The sequence below is a fragment of the Arachis hypogaea genome, chromosome 8, assembly GCF_003086295.3.
Source record: "Arachis hypogaea cultivar Tifrunner chromosome 8, arahy.Tifrunner.gnm2.J5K5, whole genome shotgun sequence".
NCBI lineage: Eukaryota > Viridiplantae > Streptophyta > Magnoliopsida > Fabales > Fabaceae > Arachis > Arachis hypogaea.
The window spans coordinates 3,591,516-3,614,554 of record NC_092043.1 but is presented as its reverse complement, the minus strand read 5'-3'; the positions used below and the strand labels follow the sequence as shown (position 1 = coordinate 3,614,554).

General features: G+C 32.8%; 2 protein-coding genes across 7 annotated transcripts in view; one reads left to right on the top strand and one right to left on the bottom strand.

Annotated features, from left to right (window-relative positions):
- LOC112705703 (1,4-alpha-glucan-branching enzyme 1, chloroplastic/amyloplastic) overlaps positions 1 to 23,039 on the top strand; it is a 30,888-nt gene that overhangs the window by 3,350 nt on the left and 4,499 nt on the right. For 4 of the 6 annotated variants that reach the window (XR_011865005.1, XR_011865004.1, XM_025756613.3 and 1 more), the window contains exons 5-7: positions 22,223 to 22,476; positions 22,558 to 22,677; positions 22,771 to 22,981. Coding sequence is in view for 4 of the 6 variants with exons in the window: in XM_025756613.3 (XP_025612398.1) it covers positions 22,426 to 22,476; positions 22,558 to 22,677; positions 22,771 to 22,981 (382 nt within the window). In the remaining 2 variants the exon portion in view is untranslated. Of the gene's footprint in view, positions 1 to 22,104; positions 22,477 to 22,557; positions 22,678 to 22,770; positions 22,982 to 23,039 lie in introns of all 6 variants that reach the window. The other 2 variants (XM_072201642.1, XM_072201643.1) reach the window with 2 other exon arrangements.
- LOC112705704 (catalase isozyme 1) lies at positions 822 to 5,385 on the bottom strand. Its single transcript, XM_025756614.3, has 8 exons — positions 3,934 to 5,385; positions 3,626 to 3,722; positions 2,830 to 3,107; positions 1,937 to 2,713; positions 1,669 to 1,758; positions 1,391 to 1,458; positions 1,208 to 1,301; positions 822 to 1,098 (listed from the first exon to the last, which is right to left on the bottom strand). Exons 1-8 carry the CDS (start codon positions 3,946 to 3,948, stop codon positions 1,039 to 1,041), a joined length of 1,479 nt encoding a protein of 492 aa, XP_025612399.1. The 5' UTR covers positions 3,949 to 5,385; the 3' UTR covers positions 822 to 1,038.

Here is a 23,039-nt window from a genome sequence, read left to right as displayed (position 1 = left end):
ATAAATAAATTTATAAACATCTTTAACATTTTTTTTATTTTTCACGGTATCCCCCAATCCAGCAGGCTAAGAACTAATCCGTCGCAGTACTGAGTTCCATTTAAGGGTTTATCGCTGGCCAATAGGTTGCTGCATGCAGCAGGCGGGATTCGAACTTCCGATACTTGCTTATGCGGACTAGTGAACCAATACTAGACCAACCCAACTTGGTTAACATTTTAAACATTTTTTATTACCAAATTCGAGCAATATATGTTAGGGCTTTTTCTGGGTAGTGTATGCTAGGACTGTTTGTTGATTTGTTTTCTTTGGGGACCGGAACACGTTAGGACTTTCTAAAGAAAGTCCACTTAACATCTTTTTGAATGAAAAAAAAACCCATAGAAAACAAAATATAAGAGGCCAATAAAAGATAGCCCAGTTCGTCTTTAGGGCATTGAAATAATAACCAATGACAACAAAAATTTTAAGAGCTAATTAAGTTGGATTGATATAGTAATTAGCTTATTCAAAAATTCGAATTTTCACCGTAACAAACCCTTAAATGGGAACCTCTCAAATGGAACTCAGTATCATGATAGATTAACCCTTAACTTGGGAGATACCATCAAGGGGATAAAAAAATTTTGACCAACAGTCCAACACCACATATGACCACTAATTAGATCCCATAAGCCGCATTATTTAGGAAACATAATCAAAGGCTTTAGAGGTTGGATAGAGTTACAATATCTTAATTATTCTGTAGAATGCTATTACTTTCTCAAGATGGCATGCATAAGAAATTACACCAGAGAGAAGAGTGCTCAAAAACCTAGTGATAAATAACGCAAACAAAACATTATTTATTTTGAGACGACAGCTTAAAGGAGTTGCATAGACAAATTTGTAGGTATATATTTGGTATTTGGTATACAACACAAATATATTGCTATATCAACCCTTTAAAGTGATCCAAACTGGCATTATCCTTATCATAATCCTTCCACATCTGCAACTCTTGCAAACAAACTCTCTGCTTTGGTGTGCCAAACAGCCTTAGATGCTTGGCCTCACGTTCAGATGAGATGCTAATTTCTGACCAAGAGAACGATCCGCCTGCATAACGATACAAAGAGAAACATTGAATGAGCAAACCAGTATAGATTCATTCGGCATTCATGAAAATAAAGTTCATCAAGCGATAAATTTGCAATTCAAGTCTCACCTGAGACCAGTATGAGATCCAGATGCTGCGGATTTCATGGGTGACACGTGGGTCAGACAGCGCATCGACCCATCGGCGGATAAATCTATCTTGCCTGCACAACAAGCAGAGAGAATCCAGTTATACAGACATCAGCAAATATAATATATTGTATTAATCACATCATTGGTTTATGACAGGAACCTGTCCGGTGCAAAAGAACGGTATCTCTCTCCTGGTTGCTTGAAGTTGTTCTCCTTCTCAATTATGGTCTGCATTAAGAAGTAGAGTTGCTTACACATTGTTGATCAATAAAGGAGACATTTTGAGGGGTTCTTTCTTCTTTTTAAATAAATCAACTACCTTTCATATTAACTTTGGCCTAACTTTATTGGCAACTAAGAAATATAACTGATTTCAAGTTGGAAGACATTTAAATATGAAGTATTCACATTCACGATAAGAAATCCATCAGAACATACCTTCTCACGCCTTCCATTGAGAATAACAGAAGGAATGGGGACCTTTTCTGCATGACGAACAGGATCATACCTTGAAGGGAAGTAATTGATCTGTGAAATCAAGCATTCAGTCAACAGAGAAAAAGAATGAAAGCAGCTAAAAGCATTTTGCAATATCACAAGAGGAGTTACACATGTACAAAAAAGGTAAAAGCAGTACTTTAAAGTGGCAACCAGCTTCTGATCCAAAATTTGAATAAGGAAATTGCAGACAAAGATAAAGATTCACCTCTTCATCCCTGTGCATGAAGTTCATAAAACCCTCATGATGATTGTTGTGGTGAGCACACTTGGGAGCATTAACAGGGAGCTGCAAATAGTTTGGTCCAAGCCTGTGCCTTTGTGTGTCAGAGTAAGAGAATATCCTAGTCTGAAGCAACTTGTCATCTGAATAGTAAACACCAGGTACCACAATTGCAGGGCAGAATGCAATTTGTTCATTCTCAGCAAAGAAATTATCTATGTTCTTGTTCAAGACCAAACGACCAACAGGCTGCAGGGGCAAGATGTCCTCGGGCCAGGTCTTAGTCACATCAAGCGGGTCAAAGTCAAATTTGTCTTCATGGTCGGGATCTATAGTTTGAATGTACAGTTTCCACTCAGGATAGTTGCCCGCAGCAATCGAATCATAAAGATCTTGAGTAGCATGGCTGTGGTTGGATCCTCCGACCTTAACAGCATCATCCTCTAACAGACACTTAACCCCACATGTGGGCCTCCAGTGAAATTTAACATAGTGTACTTTCCCAGCCTTGTTGATCAGAGTATAAGTGTTAACACCAGAACCATCCATATGCCTGTAATCTTGTGGGACACCCACATCATCAAACAAAAAGGTGAACATGTGAAGGCTTTCTGGGTGGTGGGAGAAGAAGTCAAGAATCCTCCAATTCTCCTGGATGTGGGACTTGGGATTGGGTTTAAGGGCATGGACCATGTCTGGAAACTTCATCCCATCACGAACAAAGAAGACTGGAAAGTTGTTTCCAACAAGGTCGAAGTTACCCTGTATTTAGAAATTGCTTCAAAAGATAAATACATTTAAACATATAAAACATCTTTTAATATTTGACATTGAAAGGTATATTTATTAAATTGTGTGGTATGGTCCTAAATGATTACCTCCCGGGTGTAAAACTTCACAGCAAAACCACGAGGATCCCTCAAGGTTTCAGGGCTGCCACGCTCGTGAATAACAGTTGAGAAACGGACAATAACGGGTGTCTGAACTCCGGGGGCACGAAGGAAATCGGCACATGACAGGTGAGTAATGTCATGTGTGACCTCAAAGAAACCCTTTGCACTTGCTCCCCTAGCATGGACAACACGTTCTGGGATCCGTTCCCTGTCAAAGTTTGCAAGCTTTTCGACAAGATGATAATCCTCTAGGAGAATTGGACCTGCCAAAAGGGTTAAAAGAAAAAAAAAAAAAAGAAGAAAATTCAGTGAAACAACACTCATCTAAATTCACATCCTAGCTTTACACAAACAGACGGGATACATAAACACCCTCCTTAAGAAACCCAAACTATAAATAAAAATTCCAAAACAAACAAAGGAAAAAAATACACAGTGTTTTGTTTAAACATAAGAAAAGATACGGAACTACTGCAACTCAATACTCCACAGTCTACACTTGACAATCAGATTACCTTGAAATAAAAAATATAATCATCACAAAGCTAAGAGTGTTTAACAAATCAAAATTATTCATAAATGGAAGCAAATCAAATCGAACCACATTAAAAAGTATGTTATTTCCTAGGGATTCCAGCAATATTAAGCAAACAAGAAGGCATTCAAATAAGTTAATATGTAAAATTATACAACATATACATCACAAATCCAATATATATTCATAACCTCTAGACACAGAAAATTGTTCATCGCCCAAAAAGGATAAAGAATAAGAAGAAACCTCTATTTCCAACGGTTAGGGATGAGTTGTTGTTCCAAACGGGAGCACCGGAGTTTGTGGTCCAGAACGGAGAGTTGAAGGCGCTGGATGGCCGGTACTGTATGAAACGGAGAAAAAAGGCAATGATTTCAATCACCAAACACCGTTTCACAATTAAATTGATCCGCAAAAAATGGCTCAATTAAACAAAACTTTAAAGAAGCATGAAAAGTCAAAACCAAAAGGCTTAGCTTTAACAGATTCACGAGAATCGTTTTCAGAGGAACGGAAATCGATATGAATGAGCTTATGATTAGGAGTTTGCGTACCTTGTAGGGATCCATGGACTTGGAATGGTTGAGAGTGAGAAACAAAGACGAGATTGTGAAAAACAAAGACGAGAGAGTTTTCGTGTGGGAAACACAATAAAAGCGAGTATTTTACGCTTTATAAAGGCTCTCCTTTTTCTTCTCTATTATTTTTTTAACTTCCTTCTATTATTAGTGGCTTGGCAATAAAATAAAAAATCCATTTTTTATTTATATTATTTTTTATAAAAATAATCCATCTTACAATGTTAACTAACGTGAGATTAAACAATCCATAAATAATTTAGTATCATAAATTCATTTCTCTAATTAGGCTAATTCCCTACATCACAAATTATGAAAAGTTTCCATTTTAACCAAAATACTTAAAGCATTAGTAATTTAGTGATCAATATAAAAGCAAGCAGTCAGGATAAGGCCTAAGGGTAACGAAAACTAAGGTTACATTAAAAACTTAAATTAAATATATATGACATAAAATTGCGGCATAATTAGTTGTAAAAAATTGTATATAGTTATTCAATCATATTAACGAATATAGTTAATTTTTAAATGATAATATCAAAATTAATTATTTTTATTTATGTGATAATATAAATTCAATTATTTATAAAATTAAATTCATAAAAGATTGTCTAATTTAGTAAAAAAAGTTTAAATTCGATTGACATATTTAAAATTTAATATTATAAAATTATCAAATTGAAATTTTTTCTATCTTTGATTAGAATAACAAAGTACTACTAAATCAGCAATATCTTATTCGCAAATTAGCAGCACCTGTATTTTATTTTCGTTTTATTAAAGAGCAAAGTCAATTTATTTTGAAAATGAGAAAAACTTTTTTTTTAAGACTAAGATAACTCCAACAAACCATTGATGCATACGCAAACGGAACTTTAAATGATAATTCGTTTAAATGGATATATAAAATTGATGGAGAGAATATTTTATGGAAGGTAATAAATTAGGACCCACAATGATTATTAATTAATACATAATTGGCATTTAAAATATTTTATGGTGGGAAGTGGAAAGATATAGATAAGAGTTTTGGAAGAATATGAGGAAGGGATTAAAATAGCAGTATTTGAGAACATCATGGATTCATGGTTCCTTATCTTGTTTGTGGCATTTTCTTCAAAAAATTGCCAGAGCCACTTGTGAGAAACGGCGACATGGACCAGTAGTATAGTGCCACGTATGCTAAAGTCATTGAAATGTGTGCTTTTCATCACAATCTTGAATCTTGGCCATAGAGATAAGCAAGGAGCCACTTTTAATTTGGAAGCTCTGACAATTAGAGATGCTCTCATCTTCGAATGTTCACACTTGATCACTTCTAAGTTCTAACATCACAAAATGCTAAACATGCCACGCCCTCCTGCAATCTTCAGCATTCTTGTGCACGGATAATTGCTTGGTTACTGATTTGCTAGAATAGAACAAGCTGAGATTTGTTGAATAGGATAATTCTTTTTGATCTTTTATTTACTTTTAATTAAATTAGAGAAAATTTTATTCTTTTTTTTAGATGTTAAAATAACACTCTCATTTTTTTATTTGTAAAATGTATATTTTTATCTTTTATAATTAAATTTTTTAATTTATTTTAAATTTTTTATGTTAACTAATGTTAACTTTATTCATTTTTTTAGAAAAATAAATTATTTTTTACAAAAATATTCTTTAACAAAAATTTAATTTTTTATTATTAAATTTTGCATACCAAAATATTTTTTTAATAAATTATTTTTTATTGATTAAATTGTATTTTTACTAAAATATTTAAAAAATATTAACTATTAAATTATGATTTTACTAAAACTTTTATTAACAATTATTTTTATATTTTATTATTAATTTTTCAATATTAATATACTATTTTAGCATTAAATAAAAATATTTTTTACCACTATTAATATGTATAACAATTAATATATATTGATATCGAAAAATAATCGTGAATGGTGATTGGATTGATGATAAAATAGAATCCTGGTTCTCGAACAGTGATTCGATTGATGATAAAGAAAGAGTTACCAAAATTTTTTTATTTAATGTTAAAATAATATATATTAATATAAAAAAATTAATAGTAAAATATAATTATAATTGTTAACGAGAATTTTACTAAAATCATAATTTAATAATTAAAAAATTATTGAAGGGTATCTTAGAAAAAATAATTTAATTATTAAATTTTTTTAAAAATATTTTGGTAAAGATACAATTTAATCAATAAAAAATAATTTATTAAAAAATATTTTAATAAATAAAATTAAATGACAAAAAATAAAAAATTTTTGTTAAAGAGTATTTTTGTAAAAGATAATTTATTTTTTAAAAAATGGATAAAATTAATATTAATTAACATAAAAAAGTTTAAAATAAATTAAAAAAATTTAAAAGTCATAAGAAAAAAATGTAAATTTTATAAATAGAAAGAAAAAAAAATATCCTTTTAGTATCTCTCAAATGAAGAAATTAAAATTTTTCTTAAATTTATTATAATTGATATATTTGATATGATGAATTTGATAATCTCTCGATTTATAATTAAGACTATAATTTATGAATTGAACATGAATCCTTGTTAAGTATTGTGTCCGCCGATACTTGATATTTGAAATTGACGAGTTACATTGATTTGATTTTTGACTTTTTAATTGTCACAATTTAATCTTTTGAATTAAAAAAAGTGCATCAATGTAGTCCCTCTTCAATACCGTTAGTGAGATAGCGAAAATTTTGTAATGTTAAACATATTATAATAATATTATACACATTTTGACACAAAAAGAGCATTAAATAATATTATTTTAAGGTTTGAACAATATTAAAAGAGACAGATATAACATTTTAGCATTGTTCAAACTCTCAAACGACATTATTTAATACCTTCTTTAACACTAAAACGCATATTACATCGTTTTAATATGTCTAACATTATAACTTATAAGATTTGAGTTATGCTATTAAAGGTGTTGAGTTCTAACAATAAAAAATATACAAAAAATTATATTAATACACTTTTTTTTAATCTAAAAACCAAATTATAATAATTAAAAAATTAAAAATTAAATCATAGCAACTCACCAATCTCACATACCAAAACGGATTTTAACTCTCGATATTCATGAATTGTGTTTCATACTTTCATTATGTCGTATAGTATTATCACAGTTTCATTATTTCATTTTTCGTTTATGTTGATCGAAAACAACGAAATTTGAATAATGCTGGTATATATGTATTCGTCCAACGTACGAAAAATGTTTATTTTTTATATTTATATTTAAAATATATTTTTTGAAAAAAATTATCATAAATAATACATTTTAGTTTATATAAAATAATTTTATATTTTTTGTTATTTATATAAATATCAAATAATAATATATTAATTATATTTTTAATATCTTATATAAGTTACAAAAATTTTATTTTGATTATAAAAATTTAAATAATATCTGTTTTATTTAATTATTATTTTTTTTCTTTTGTTATTCGTAGTGATAACGGGTAAGTATTTTATTTACAATTTTGTATAAAATAAATTTTAAAGATATTTAATATTATTAAAAATATATTTTTTTAATAGTTATATGCTTTCGGAATATTCATGGATAGATAGAGAAAAATAAAGAATATTAAAATAAAATTATACTCAATTCATCAAGAAATAAAATTTAAAAATAATTATTTAAAATAAACTAATAATCAAATTAACATATTTATTCTTTAAGATGAGTCTATGTATTTAATTTATAATATTTTAAGATTAAAAAAATTAATTAATAATATAATAATTTCATAACAAATAATTATGTATTATTTTAATATAATTTATTTTAGTGTAATTAGTAATAAATTAGATTATTATTTTTTTTAATAATATAATTAAATATATTTCTACTATTAATTGATTTAAAGTATTATTATACGTATTTTAATTTTAATAATATATGAATATTTTTTCTCATAATCATATAGTAATATATACACGTTTCTTTTATAAGTGAAATGCTTATAAGATTAGAAAAGAAATTATTAATTAATAATATAATAAAGAACATAAAAATAAAATCATACTCAATATATCAAAAAATAAAATCTCGAAATAATTATTTTAAATAAATTAATTACAGAATTTTTAACTATAAAAAATTTGAAATATTATTCTATTCTCAAAATTAAATTTAAAATTTATTTTTAATAGACTGATATATTTATCCTTTAATTAGAGTCTATTTATTTAATTATAATATTTTTAAAATTAGAAAATAAATTATTAGTTAATAATATACTAATTTTATTCTCTAATTTAAAAACAAATAGGTTTGTACAATTATTTTATAATTTGTATAATTTACTTTTAGTATAATTAATAATAAATTAAAATATTATCTTTCTCTTAATAATATAATCATATATATTACTACTATTAATTGATTTAAAACATTAGTACATGAATTTTAACTTTAATAATATATAAATGTTATCTTTCTTATAATTATATATTAATATATTAATATCTATGTTCTTTTTGTAAATATAGTATTTTTAAGAATATCAAAATAAAAGTATACCTAATATATTAAAAAATAAAATTTTAAAATAATTATCTAAGAAAATAAACTATTGTATCAAATTTTTTCATAACAATTTCTATTAGAAATGAATTTTTTAGTATTTGACTCTATACCACTGAAAAGTTTAGCGTATATTTAAAAGATAGTCCCCAAATAAATGAAATGAATTCTCAAATAATTCGTTTATATGGATCATTCAGGATTGAGACCAAGTATCGAAATTTTTAACAATAAAAAAATTTAATATTCTTTTATTCTCAATATTTAATTTAAATATTATGTTTAATAGACTAATCCTCTTAGTTAGAGTATATGTATTTAACTATAATACTTTTAAAATTAAAAAATAAATTATTAATTAATGATATAATCATTTGATTCTCTAATTTAAGAACAAATAATTATGTACAAAGTATAGTCTGTCACTACGCTCAACCCTTGTGAGTTTGAAACTCGTCACAGTCATTCAATTCCTGAATCCGACTCGAAATACCACAGACAAGGTTTAGACTTTCCGGATTCTCAAGAATGCTGTCAATGGATTCTAGCTTATACCACGAAGACTCTGATTAAGGAATCCAAGAGATACTCATTCAATCTAATGTAGAATGGAGGTGGTTGTCAGGCACGCGTTTATAGGTTGAGAATGGTCATGAGTGTCACGAATCATCACCTTCTTCATATTGAAGTGCGAATAAATATCTTAGATAGAAACAAGCATGTTTGAATAGAAAACAGAAATACTTGCATTAATTCATCGAGACGCTGCAGAGCTCCTCACCCTCCAATAATGGAGTTTAGAGACTGATACCATCAAAGAGTACAAAGTTCAGATCTAAAATGTCATGAGATACAGAATAAATCTCTAAAAGTAGTTTAAATACTAAACTAGTAACCTAGGTTTACAGAAAATGAGTAAACTAAGATAGATGGTGCAGAAATCCACTTCTGGGGTCCACTTGGTGTGTGCTAGAGTTGAGACTTGAGCTTTTCACGTGCTTGGGCTGTTTCTGGAGTTAAACAACAGGTTGTAACATGTTTTAGGCGTTTAACTCCAATTTACAACCTGTTTCTGGCGTTTAACGCTAGAATGGAACATGGAACTGGGATTAAATGCCAGTTTACGTCATTTATCTTCGAGCAAAGTATAGACTATTATATATTTCTGGAAAGCCCTAGATGTCTACTTTCCAACTCAATTGAGAGCGCGAGAATTGGACTCCTTTAGCTCTAAAAAATCCATTCCGAGTGTAGGGAGGTCAGAATCCAACAACATCAGCAGTCCTTTTTCAGCCTGAATCAGATTTTTGCTCAGATCCCTCAATTTCAGCCAGAAAATACCTGAAATCATAGAAAAACACACAAACTCATAGTAAAGTCCAGAAATATGAATTTTGCCTAAAAACTAATAAAAATATACTAAAAACTAACTAAAACATACTAAAAACTACATGAAATTACCCCCAAAAAGCGTATAAAATATCCGCTCATCACAACACCAAACTTAAACTATTGCTTGTCCCCAAGCAACTAGATAAATAAAATAGGATAAAAAGAAATCAAGAAGCAATAATATCTCAGAGTTTTAAGTGAAGCTCAGATTCTAATTAGATGAGCGGGACTAGTAGCTTTTTGCTTCCTAACAGTTTTGGCATCTCATTTTATCCTTTAAAATTCAGAATGATTGGCATCCATAGGAACTCATAATTCAGATAGTATTATTGATTCTCCTAGTTTGGTATGTTGATTCTTGAACACAGCTACTTTATGAGTCTTGGTCGTGGTCCTAAGCACTTTGTTTTCCAGTATTACCACCGGATACATGAATGCCACAGACACATAACTGGTGAACCTTTTCAGATTGTGACTTAGCTTTGCTAAAGTCCCCAATTAGAGATGTCCAGAGTTCTTAAGCACACTCTTTTGCTTTGGATCACGACTTTAACCACTCAGTCTCAAGCTTTTCACTTGGACCTGCATGCCACAAGCACATGGTTAGGGACAGCTTGATTTAGCCGCTTAGGCCTGGATTTATTTTCTTGGGCCTTCTTATCCATTGATGTTCAAAGCCTTGGATCCTTTTTACCCTTGCCTTTTGGTTTTAAGGACTATTGGCTTTTTCTGCTTGCTTTTTCTTTTTCTTATATATTTTTTTTCGCCAAATTTTTTTGCAAGCTTTTGTTATCCACTGCTTTTTCTTGCTTCAAGAATCAATTTTATGATTTTTCAGATTATCAATAACATTTCTCTTGTTCATCATTCTTTCAAGAGCCTACAATTTTAACATTCATAAAATTCAATATAAAAAATATGCACTGTTCGGGCATTCATTCAGAAGACAAAAAGTATTGCCGCCACATATAAATAATTAGAATTTTCCTTATTAAAAACTTGAAAAAATATTGCCTCCTTATTCTAAAAATCTGCTATTTTATCCATGTTTAATGATGATGAGAGAAATAGATTATAACTTATTTGGAGATAAAAATAAAGATCCTAATTACTAATAATCAGATAGGTTCCTAAAAATAAAAGTTATCACAGATTTAAGGTTAAGATTAGGACTCAACAACCTTTAGTTTGGGAGATGATGGGTGCTCCTTCAACTTGTGGGGTGTCTGGTCCTTCAAGAGACAGCTTCTGGCACTTCAGCTCCTGTATCTCTAGATATTTGTCTTCTTTCAGATTGAATTTAACTTCCGGGATCACTGATTTCAGACCCATTATTTTGTGGTACTAGTCTGCATGTTCTTTGGTTAAAAACTTCTCTTGATTCCAAAGTGGTTTTAGAATATTCTCTTTCTTCCCTCTTGAAGTGGTTTGTTTTCCCTTAGGTGCCATGATCTTCATGAGTTTTAGCTCAGTGATCACGGAAAAACACACCAAACTTAGAGGTTTGCTTGTCCTCAAGCAAAAGAAAAGAAAGGAGAGGAATAGAAGGAGAGGCAATTTCGAAAATTCAAAAGATATGATGAGATTTTGAAAAAGATAACTTTGAATTTAAAAAGATAATATGATGAGTTTGAAAAAGATTTGAGAAGAAATTAAAAAGATTTGAAAAGAATTCAAAAAGATAGATGAGTTTTGAAAAAGATTTGAAAAGAGATTGAAGAAGAATGAAGAAATATTTTTAGGATTAAGAATTTTTTTGCATTTGAAGTTAAAAGATGAGAATTTGTAACATGTTTATGCAATAAATCATAAATTGAAACATGAAAAATGGAAAAAATTTGAAGTGAAAATGAAATTACCTCCTCCCCACAATCCTGGCGTTAAACGCCCAGGAGATGCTTCCTTTGGGCGTTTAACGCCCAGTCCTTGCTTGTTTTGGGCGTTTAACGCCCACTTGCTGCTTCTTTCTGGCGTTAAACACCAGAAACCTTCTTTACTGGCGTTTTTGTGCTAGTGATGTCCTTTTCTCTGTGATTCCTCTGCTTTATGTCCTGAACCTTTATTTCTCTGTATCATTCACTGAAATGTATTATCTAATTTAGAATTAAAATTACAAATAAAATAAACTCATGACTGGGTTGCCTCCCAGCAAGTGCTTCTTTACTGTCTTTAGCTAGACTATTACTGAGTTTTCAATCTAGTCTGCAATGTCTGTAAATCATGGTACTTCCTGGATGGCAAAGAGTTGCTCATCCGAAAAGTTTTCAGAGATCTCAGTAAGAGAGAGGGACGCCCCTTCTACTGGTTCTATTCGGGACAGGTGATCTGCTACTTGGTTCTCTGTCCCTTTTCTGTCTCTTATTTCTATATCAAACTCTTGCAAAAGTAACACCCATCTTATGAGTCTGGGTTTTGAATCCTGCTTTGTGTAGATATTTAAGAGCAGCATGGTCAGTTTATACAATCACTTTTGATCCCACTAAATAAGATCTGAACTTGTTAATGGCGTAAACCACTGCAAGTAACTGTTTTTATGTGGTTGTGTAGTTCTTCTGTGCGTCATTTAAAACACGACTGGCATAATAAATGACGTGCAGAAGCTTGTCATGCCTTTGTCCCAACACTCCACCAATGGCATGGTCACTGGCATCACACATTAGTTCAAATGGTAATGTCCAGTCTGGTGTAGAGATGATTGGTGCTGTGACCAGCTTAACTTTCAGAGTCTCAAAGGCCTGCAGACACTCCTTATCAAAGATAAATGGCATGTCAGTAGCTAGCAGATTACTCAAAGGTTTTGCGATTTTTGAAAAATCTTTTATAAACCTCCTATAGAATCCTGCATGCCCCAGAAAGCTTCTGATTGCCTTAACATTGGCAGGTGGTGGTAATTTTTCAATTACCTCTACCTTAGCTTGATCCACCTCTATTCCCTTGTTCGAAATTTTGTGCCCAAGGACAATTTCTTCAGTCACCATAAAGTGACATTTCTCCCAGTTTAAAACCAGGTTAGTCTCTTGGCACCTCTTTAGAACAAGTGCTAGATGGTCAAGACAAGAGCTGAATGAGTCTCCAAATACTGAAAAGTCATTTATGAAGACTTCCAAAAATTTTTCCACCATATCAGAGAAAATAGAGAGCATGCACCTTTGAAAGGTTGCAGGTGCATTGCACAGACCAAATGGCATCCTTCTGTATGCAAATACTCCGGATGGACATGTGAATGCTATTTTCTCTTGATCTTGGGGATCTACTGCAATTTGATTATAACCTGAATATCCATCCAGGAAGCAGTAGTATTCATGACCTGCTAGTCTTTCTAGCATCTGGTCTATGAATGGTAAAGGAAAATGACCCTTTCTGGTAGCTGTATTGAGCCTTCTGTAATCAATAACATACGCCACCCTGTAACTGTTCTTGTAGGAACCAGTTCATTTTTTTCATTATGAACTACTGTTATGCCACCCTTCTTAGGGATGACTTGGACAGGGCTTACCCAGGGGCTATCAGAAATAGGATAAATAATCCCAGCCTCTAGTAATTTAGTGACCTCCTTCTGCACCACCTCCTTCATGGATGGATTCAGCCACCTTTGTGGTTGAACCACTGGCTTAACGTCATCCTCCAATAGGATCTTGTGCATGCATTTGGCTGGGCTAATGCCCTTAAGATCACTGATGGACCACCCAAGAGCTATCTTGTGTGTCCTTAGCACTTGAATTAGTGCTTCCTCTTCCTGTGGCTCTAAGGTAGAGCTTATGATTACAGGAAAAGTGTCATTTTCTCCTAGAAATGCATATTTCAGGGATGGTGGTAATGGTTTGAGCTCGGTTTTAGGAGGTTTCTCCTCTTCCTGAGGGATTTTCAGAGGTTCTATTATTCTCTCTGGTTCCTCCAGATCAGGTTGAGCATCTTTAAAGATATCCTCTAGCTCTGATTCGAGACTCTCAGTCATATTGACCTCTTTCACCAGAGAGTCAATAATATCAATGCTCATGCAGTCGTTTGGGGTGTCTAGATGCTGCATAGCTTTGACAACATTCAACTTAAACTCGTCCTCATTGACTCTCAGGGTTAATTCCCCTTTTTGGAAGTCAATGAGGGTTCGTCCAGTTGCTAGGAAAGATCTTCCTAGAATGAGATTTGCACTCTTGTGTTCTTCCATTTCCAGCACTACAAAGTCAGTGGGAAAGGCAAATGGCCCAACCTTCACAATTATGTCTTCAATCACGCCTGATGGGTATTTAATGGAGCCATCAACAAGTTGGAGACATATCCGGGTTGGTTTGACTTCTTCAGTCAAACCAAGCTTTCTGATAGTAGATGCAGGTATTAGGTTGATACTTGCCCCAAGATCACATAGAGCTTGCTTGGTATAAGTACCCTCTAATGTGCATGGTATCATAAAGCTTCCGGGATCTTTAAGCTTTTCTGGTAAGCTTTTCAGAATGACTGCACTGCATTCATCAATGAGGTAAACTTTTTTAGTTTCTCTCCAATCCTTCTTATGACTTAAGATCTCTTTCATGAACTTAGCATAAGAGGGTATTTGCTCAAGTGCCTCTGCAAACGGAATCTTTATTTCAAGAGTCCTGAGATAGTCTGCGAAGCGGGCAAATTGCTTATCCTGTTCTGCTTGGCAAAGCTTCTGAGGATAAGGCATCTTGGCTTTGTATTTCTCAACCTTAGTTACTGCAGGTTTATTTCATACAGAGGTGGTTGGAAAAGCCTTCTTAGAGGGGTTACTATCAGCAATTGTATGTGTCTGATCCCCCACTGGCGTTTGAATGCCAGGGTTGGAAGCTGGATTGGCATTGGACGCCAATTCCTTTCCTGTTTCTGGGGTTTGAACGCCAGAACTGACCTTCCTTTGGGCGTTTAATGCCACTTCCTTGCCTGTTTGTGGCATTTGAACGCCAGAACTGAGCATGGATTGGGCGTTTAACGCCAGCCTTTCACCCTTTTCTGGCGTTTGAACGCTAGAATTATTCCTCTCTGGGCTCTTACTGTCCTTAGAGGGATTTTGGGTAGCAGTTTGTTCATTCCTTGGCTTCCTGCTGCCTTGAAGTGAGGTATTTAATGTTTTCCCACTTCTTAATTGAACTGCTTGACACTCTTCTGTTATCTATTTTGATAACTGCTGTTCTGTTTGCTTCAACTGTACTTCCATATTCATATTAGCCATTCTTGTGTCTTGTAGTATCTCCTTGAATTCGGCTAGCTGTTTTGTTAGAAAATCTAATTGCTGATTGAATTCAGTAACTTGTTCTCCAGGACTGAGTTCAGCAGTTACTGTTTTAGCCTCTTCTTTCATGGAAGGTTCACTACTTAGGTACAGATGCTGATTTCTGGCAACTGTATCAATGAGCTCTTGAGCTTCTTCAATTATCTTTCTCATGTGTATAGATCCACTAGCTGAGTGGTCCAAAGACATCTGAGCTTTCTCTGTAAGCCCATAATAGAAGATGTCTAACTGCACCCACTCTGAAAACATTTCAGAGGGGCATTTTCTTAGCATCTCTCTGTATCTCTCACAGGCATCATAAAGAGATTCATTATCTCTTTGTTTAAAGCCTTGGATGTTCAGCCTTAGCTGTGTCATCCGTTTTGGAGGGAAGTATTGATTCAGGAATTTTTCTAACAGCTGTTTCCATGTCCTTATGCTAGCCTTAGGTTGGTTATTTAACCACCTCTTAGCTTGATCTTTTACAGCAAATGAAAACAGTAATAATCTGTAGACATCCGGATCTACTTCTTTATCATGTACTGTGTCAGCAATTTGTAAAAATTGTACCAAAAACTCTGTAGATTCTTCCTTTGGAAGACCAGAATACTGTCAACTTTGCTACACCATGATAATGAGCTGAGGATTCAACTCAAAACTACTGACTCCGATGGAGGGTATACAAATACTACTCCCATATGAAGCAGTAGTGGGGTTAGCATATGACCCCAGAGTCCTTCTGGACTGTTCATTTCCTCTTAGGTCCATGATGGAGAAAGGGAGATGACGTGGATTTATTTTATTTATTTTATTATATTTATAAAAAAATTTTGAAATAATAAAATAAAATAAAAACTAAAATAAAAATAAAAAAAGATTTAAGAATATTTTATGAAGATTTTTGAAAAAGTGAGGAGAGAGAAAGTGGTTTGGATATTTTTGAAAAATATATGATTTAAAAAAAATCTTGAAAAGATATGATTTGAAAAAGATATGATTTTTTTTAAAAACTTGACAACTAAGATATGATAAGATAAAATTTTGAAATTGAAATCTGAATTTTTATGAAAAAATTCGAAATATTTGCTTAAAAATAGTTAGAAAATATATTTTTTATTTTTGAATCTTATGATGAAAGAGAAAAACACACAAAAGACACAAGACTTAAAATTTGTAGATCTAATGCTCCTTGTTTTCGAAAATTTTGGAGGGAAAACACCAAAGAACATGAAACTTAAAAATTTTAAGATCAAAACACAAAGAAGACTCAAGAACACTTTGAAGACTCACAAGAACAACAAGAACATGAAGATAGAACACCAAACTTAAAATTTTTAGAGAACCAAAATAAAATTTTCGAAAATTAAAGAAAAATTAAACAAGAGAACACCAAACTTAAAGTTTGGCACAAGATTTAATCAAAGAAAAATTATTTTTGAAAAAGTTTTAAAAGGAAGATATCCAATTACCAAGAACACAAGCACAACGTTCTAACCAACTGAGCTATTAATTTAACGTGTTTTAAAAATGTATTTTTAAAGGAAAACAAAAACATGCAATTTGAAAATTGAAAGATAAAGAAAAACATGCAATTGACACCAAACTCAAAACATGATACTAAATTCACAGAAAAACTCAAAATTAATAAAGAAAAATAATATTTTTGAAAAATTTTTGAAAAGAAAATAAAAGACTCTGACCCAAAAGACACAATTTTCATAATCTAAGCAATAAGATGAACCGTCAGTTGTCCAAACTCAAATAATCCCCGGCAACGGCGCCAAAAACTTGGTGCACGAAAATTACACTCACACTATGTAATTCTGCACAACTAACCAGCAAGTGCACTGGGTCGTCAAAGTAATACCTTACGTGAGTAAGGGTCGATCCCACGGAGATTGCCGGCTTGAAGCAAGCTATGGTTATCTTATTATTCTTAGTCAGGATACCAATAGGGTTCTTTAGTTTCAATTGTAAAAAGTGAAAGAACATGAAATGAGTATTTGTTACGTAGTAAGGGAGAATGTATTGGAGTTTTGGAGATGCTTTGTCTTCTGAATCTTTGCTTTCTCCTGTCTTCTTTTTATGCATGCAAGGTTCCTCCCATGGCAAGCTGTGTGTTGGTGGATCACTGTTGTCAATGGCTACCATCCGTCCTCTCAGTGAAAATGGTCCAGGTGCGTTGTCATCGCACGGCTAATCATCTGTCGGTTCTCATTCATGCTAGAATAGGATCCATTGATCCTTTTTCGTCTATCACTATGCCCAACCCTTGTGAGTTTGAAGCTCGTCACAGTCATTCAATCCCTGAATTCTACTCGGAATACCACAGACAAGGTTTAGACTTTTCGGATTCTCAAGAATGCTGTCAATGGATTCTAGCTTATACCACGAAGACTCTGATTAAGGAATCCAAGAGATACTCATTCAATCTAATATAGAATGGAGGTGGTTGTCAGGTACGCGTTCATAGGTTGAGAATGGTGATGAGTGTCACGGATCATCACCTTCTTCATATTGAAGTGCGAATGAATATCTTAGATAGAAACAAGCGTGTTTGAATAGAAAACAGAAATACTTGTATTAATTCATCGAGATGCTGCAGAGCTCCTCACCCCCAACAATGGAGTTTAGAGACTCATGCCGTCAAAGAGTACAAAGTTCAGATCTAAAATGTCATGAGATACATAATAAATCTCTAAAAGTTGTTTAAATACTAAACTAGTAACCTAGGTTTACAGAAAATGAGTAAACTAAGACAGATGGTGCAGAAATCTACTTCTGGGGCCCACTTGGTGTGTGCTAGGGCTGAGACTTGAGTTTTTCACGTGTCTGAACTATTTCTGGAGTTAAACAACAGGTTGTAACCTGTTTTGGGCGTTTAACTTCAATTTGCAACCTATTTCTGGCGTTTAACGCCAGAATGGAACATGGAACTGGCGTTAAACGCCAGCTTACGTCATTTATCTTCAAGAAAAGTATGGACTATTATATATTGCTGGAAAGCCTTGGATGTGTACTTTCCAACCCAATTTAGAGCGTGCCAGTTGAACTCCTGTAGCTCCAAAAAATCCATTCCGAGTGCAGGGAGGTCAGAATCCAACAACATCAGCAATCCTTTTTCAGCCTGAATAAGATTTTTGCTCAGATCCCTCAATTTCAGCCAGGAAATACCTGAAATCACAGAAAAACACACAAACTCATAGTAAAGTCCAGAAATATGAATTTTGCCTAAAAACTAATAAAAATATACTAAAAACTAACTAAAACATACTTAAAACTACATGAAATTATCCCCAAAAAGCGTATAAAATATCTGCTCATCAGGCAGCAGCGGCTCTCCTTTGACGGCGATCAAGAACAGCTCTTCTTTGAATGGCGACGAAGGTGGATCTTTTATTAACGGCGCCGGCGAAGATAACTCTATTCTGGATGGTAACGAAAACTGCGACAGTTCTCTTCAGGCACGCGGCGTGAAGACGGCTCTCCTGTCCTCTGGACGGCGACAAAGTGGTGACAGTTCTCTTCTCCTCAAACGCGCGGCATGAAGGCTCTCCTCTCCTCTGGACGCAAAGGCATGGCTAGTGATGACAGATCTGAAAAAGCTGATGATGGCAGAGGCATGGCTGGAGGAGCTTCGTCTTTGCAGAGTAGAGGCGACAATGTGGGTGTAGCGGCGACACGGGTGCAGGCGGCGCCAACGCTATGAGAAGCAAGCACAGAGCGACACCGGCGACTCAGTGAGAGGAAGAAGGTGAGCGGCGACAAGGGAAGAAGAAAGAGAAAGAAAGACGAAAAGGGTGAGACTTGAGAGAGTGAGAGACTGAGAGTGATCTGACGAAAGAGTGAGGGACTGAGACAGAGGCATGAATTAGGTTTTTGTTTCCATCATAATACATACATATATATATATATATATATATATATATATATATATATATATATATATAAAAGGATATTTATGTAATTTTATCTATATGGGTATTATACGAGTATTACGAGGCGGGTACCTCTCTTCCTGCCCCCGCCCCGTTTATTAAACGGATACCCATCCTTCATCCCCGCAGGGAGAAAATGACTTCCAAACTTGTCCCCCGGTGGGTAAATTTCCGCGAATACCCATCCTGCCGGGGGAAATTACCATCCCTAAAAGAGACTTAGGCAGATATTTGAGGGCTATGATAACAAACAATTGAAGGGAAAAGAGAATTATAAAGACATGTTGGGAAGAATCCAGAATAAGCTTAAGGGGTGAAAGGGGAAATATCTATCCCTTGCAGGGATATTAACTTTAGTATAATTAGTGTTGAGTCCAGACTTAAATTTTAATATGCAACACGAGAGGATACTGAGAGAAATTTGCCAAGAAGTAGAAAAGATCCAAAGAAATTTCATTTGGGGTGAGGACAACAATCAACGAAAAATGCATCTGATTTGGTGAAAAACTCTTTGTTGGCCAAAACATGAAGGAGGCCTTGGATTTCGTGACTTAACAACAGTGAATGATGCTTTTTTGCTCAATATTTTATGGCAAGCCAAAGAAAATCAGAAGCATTGTGAGTGAAAGTATTAAGTCATAAGTACTGTAATGGAAAAAAGCTTGAACTATCAAATCAAAGTGAAGATTACAGATTCCCCTCTTTGAAAGGAGTTAATGAAATTATGGTCTATTTTTCAAAATTTCTCCACCTACTACATTGGAAATGGGCCATCAACTCTTTTCTAGAAACATCAATGGGTGAAAAAAGAAGGTTGTCTGTTTATTTTGGCTCTAAATCCTGACTCAATTGACCCTAACAGCTTTGTTTGGGAATGGACAAATCTAAATGGAGACTAGAATATAGACAAGCTCTACCAAAATCTATCCCCAAATATTGTGAAAAATCATTGTTACTCCTACTCCCCAAGCATAATTAGAAGATGATAGAATTGGATGGAAACTATCACAAGATGGAGATTTCTCTCTAAATACTACATATAAATCTCTCAAGAACTATTCGAAAGAAGGGAATACCATTTAGAAAAAAAGTATGAAGTTAGAAAGGACCACAAAGAGCTAAAATTTTTTTCTGGACAGCTATGCACATGAGAATCATGACAAATCAAAGAAAGGCAAAGATATCTGGTGGTATAGAAAACTGCTCTCTTTGCAATAGTGGAACAGAAAATACTTTACATACTCTAAGAAATTGTCGCAAAGCATCCACCATTTGAATCAATTTGTTGAAAAGTAATGAAATTCTAAACTTTTTCCAATCAAACTGGAAGGACTGGATTGAGGTGAATTTATAGAAGCAATTAAGGAAGAACGATAACCTAAATTAGCTAGATACCTTCATCACAACTTGCTGGAGAATTTGGTATTGAAGAAATAAAGAAATGCATGACACAAGTTACAACAGACCATAACAATCACATTAAGAAATCTACAAACAGGTGCAAGATATTAAAGAAGCATTAGAGAAGAATTACCTGGTAGAAAAGCAAAGAGGAAGAACTGGAGAGAAACATTGGTTGGCATCCTCCTCCAAGGACTCCAAGGAGTTGGATTAAATTGAACATCGACGACACAGCGCAGGAAAATCCGGTTGTTACTGGGTGCGGCGGTATCCTCAAGAATGAAGAAGGAAGTTGGATCGCAAGTTTCACCCACAAGATAGGGGCTAGAATGACTTTTCTAGTAGAACTCTTGGGTGTAAAAAATGGCCTTAATTTAGCTTGGACCATAGACTTCAAGAGAGTGGTGGTGGAAATTGATTCTGCATCAGTGGTTAGACTTTTGAATGGAGGAAAGAAGTTAGAAAGTTACCCAATGTAAATGTTAGAGAGATAAATGAGGTGAGAAAGAAAGACTGGAACATATTTTTTGTATAAAATTATAGAGAAGATAATAGATGTGCAGATTATCCTGCGAAAATTAATTTAAAGATAGAATCTAATTTTGTTTTTTTGGATGTGTCTCCTCCTAAAGTAGCTAGAATCTTAAGTGAAGATGATAGAAGAGTTATCTTATCTGTTTAGTTTGTAATTATTGCTTTTTTCTAAACTTTTGTTCCTCTGAAATACTAAAAAAAAAAAACACTCAGCCAAACTGTGTCGATATTTTCAACAGACATGAATAATAACTAAAGATTGTCAAGAGATAAACCGTAAACGTGTATTTCATACTTTCATGTATAAAATAAAAAAATAGAATTACTTTTTTCATAAAAATAGATATATAATTTAACGCGAAAGAAGAAATTATTTTTGACAAGACAACGAAAATAATTTTTGGGTCTAATTTGATGGATGGTAAATCCAAGACAAAGCCTAGATAACAACCATATCATGTAGCAAGACAGTGAGACAGGGCACTCGAGCCCACTAATACATCCACTGGGCTTTGTTTTTCTATTTTTGGGCTGGCCTCCTTCCAGTTTCACATTTGACATTCATGCATTGGACAAAACAAATAACTATCTTTGCATCAAGATATATATATATATATATATATATATATATATATATATATATATATATATATATATATAAATCAATTATTAAAATTAATTATTAATACAAAATATATATTAAAAATAATTAAATAACATATATTTATGAGTTTAATTAATATGTATTTTTATAAATTTATTATTAGTAAAAATTTTAAATATTTTTATTTAATAAATATAAAATTAATATATTAAAAATTTAAATTTTTATTTTTTAATAATTTTTTAATTTGTAAATTTAATATAAAAAATATAAAATAGATAAATTCTGTATTTATATACGATTATATTATATGTATATTAAAATTAATTATCAATATAAAATATATATTAAAATATAAATATATATTAAAAATAAATTAAATAATATATATTTATATATAAATATATTAATAATTAATTTTAATATATAAATAATATTTTTAATTTATATAATATATAAATATATAATAATTAATTTTAATAGGTGATTTTAGTCGAGGAAAAAATGAAATTTATGAACGGTGGAACTATAACGAAACTTATGAAAGCAGCTTTGGGAAGAAAAAAGAGCAAATGAAACATACACATATGGTTGATCGTAGGCCGTTGTTTGCTTCTTCACGGGGTGAAAGCACATATGCTGTCCTTTCCTTCCTGTTCTGTATAGTTACTGTAGCTACTAATCACAATAATATATCAACCATGTCCATGGGTCCCATGTGGTTCTGCTTGGCGCTACTCACTCACTTATTTATCGCGCCTTACGGTGTTCCTCAATGCAACTTTAACAACCTCCTCTCTCAACATGGTTGCTCTTAATCCTCTGCTTCCTCCCTCTTGCTCACCCTCCTCCCAGGTTTTCTCTAATTTCATTTTTTTTATGTTTAATTATATCTTTTGGTTTTCTCATTTAATCATTTTCCACCCTTTCTTGCAGGTCTCCAGAAATAAGCACCGGCTTACAACGCAAACTTCCATTCCACTCACTATTCCCTTTCGCAGACTGCATGCATTCAATGGCTTCATCTTTCCATCAACAAAACCAATACACCATACGGTATGCATACGATACGATTATACGAAACTCTTTAGAGATCCGTGAATTCTACGTATGCTAGATTAGTTCAGTGTGCTTTTTTCCTTCGTCTAGTTGAGGCCAGGTTTCAAAGGCATAGCTGTTATGACTGATGACAAGTCAACAATGTCTTCCACTGAGGAAAACTTAGAAAATATCGCCATCTTTAATGTTGATCCTGCCCTAAAACCGTATAAAGATCACTTCAATTATCGATTAAAGAGATATGCAGATCAGAAGAAGCTTATTGAGGAATACGAAGGAGGCCTTGAGGAATTTGCAAAAGGTGATTCTAATTGCTAAGCAATGTTTCACTTTTGTTGTGTTAAGCTTCACTAATTTTG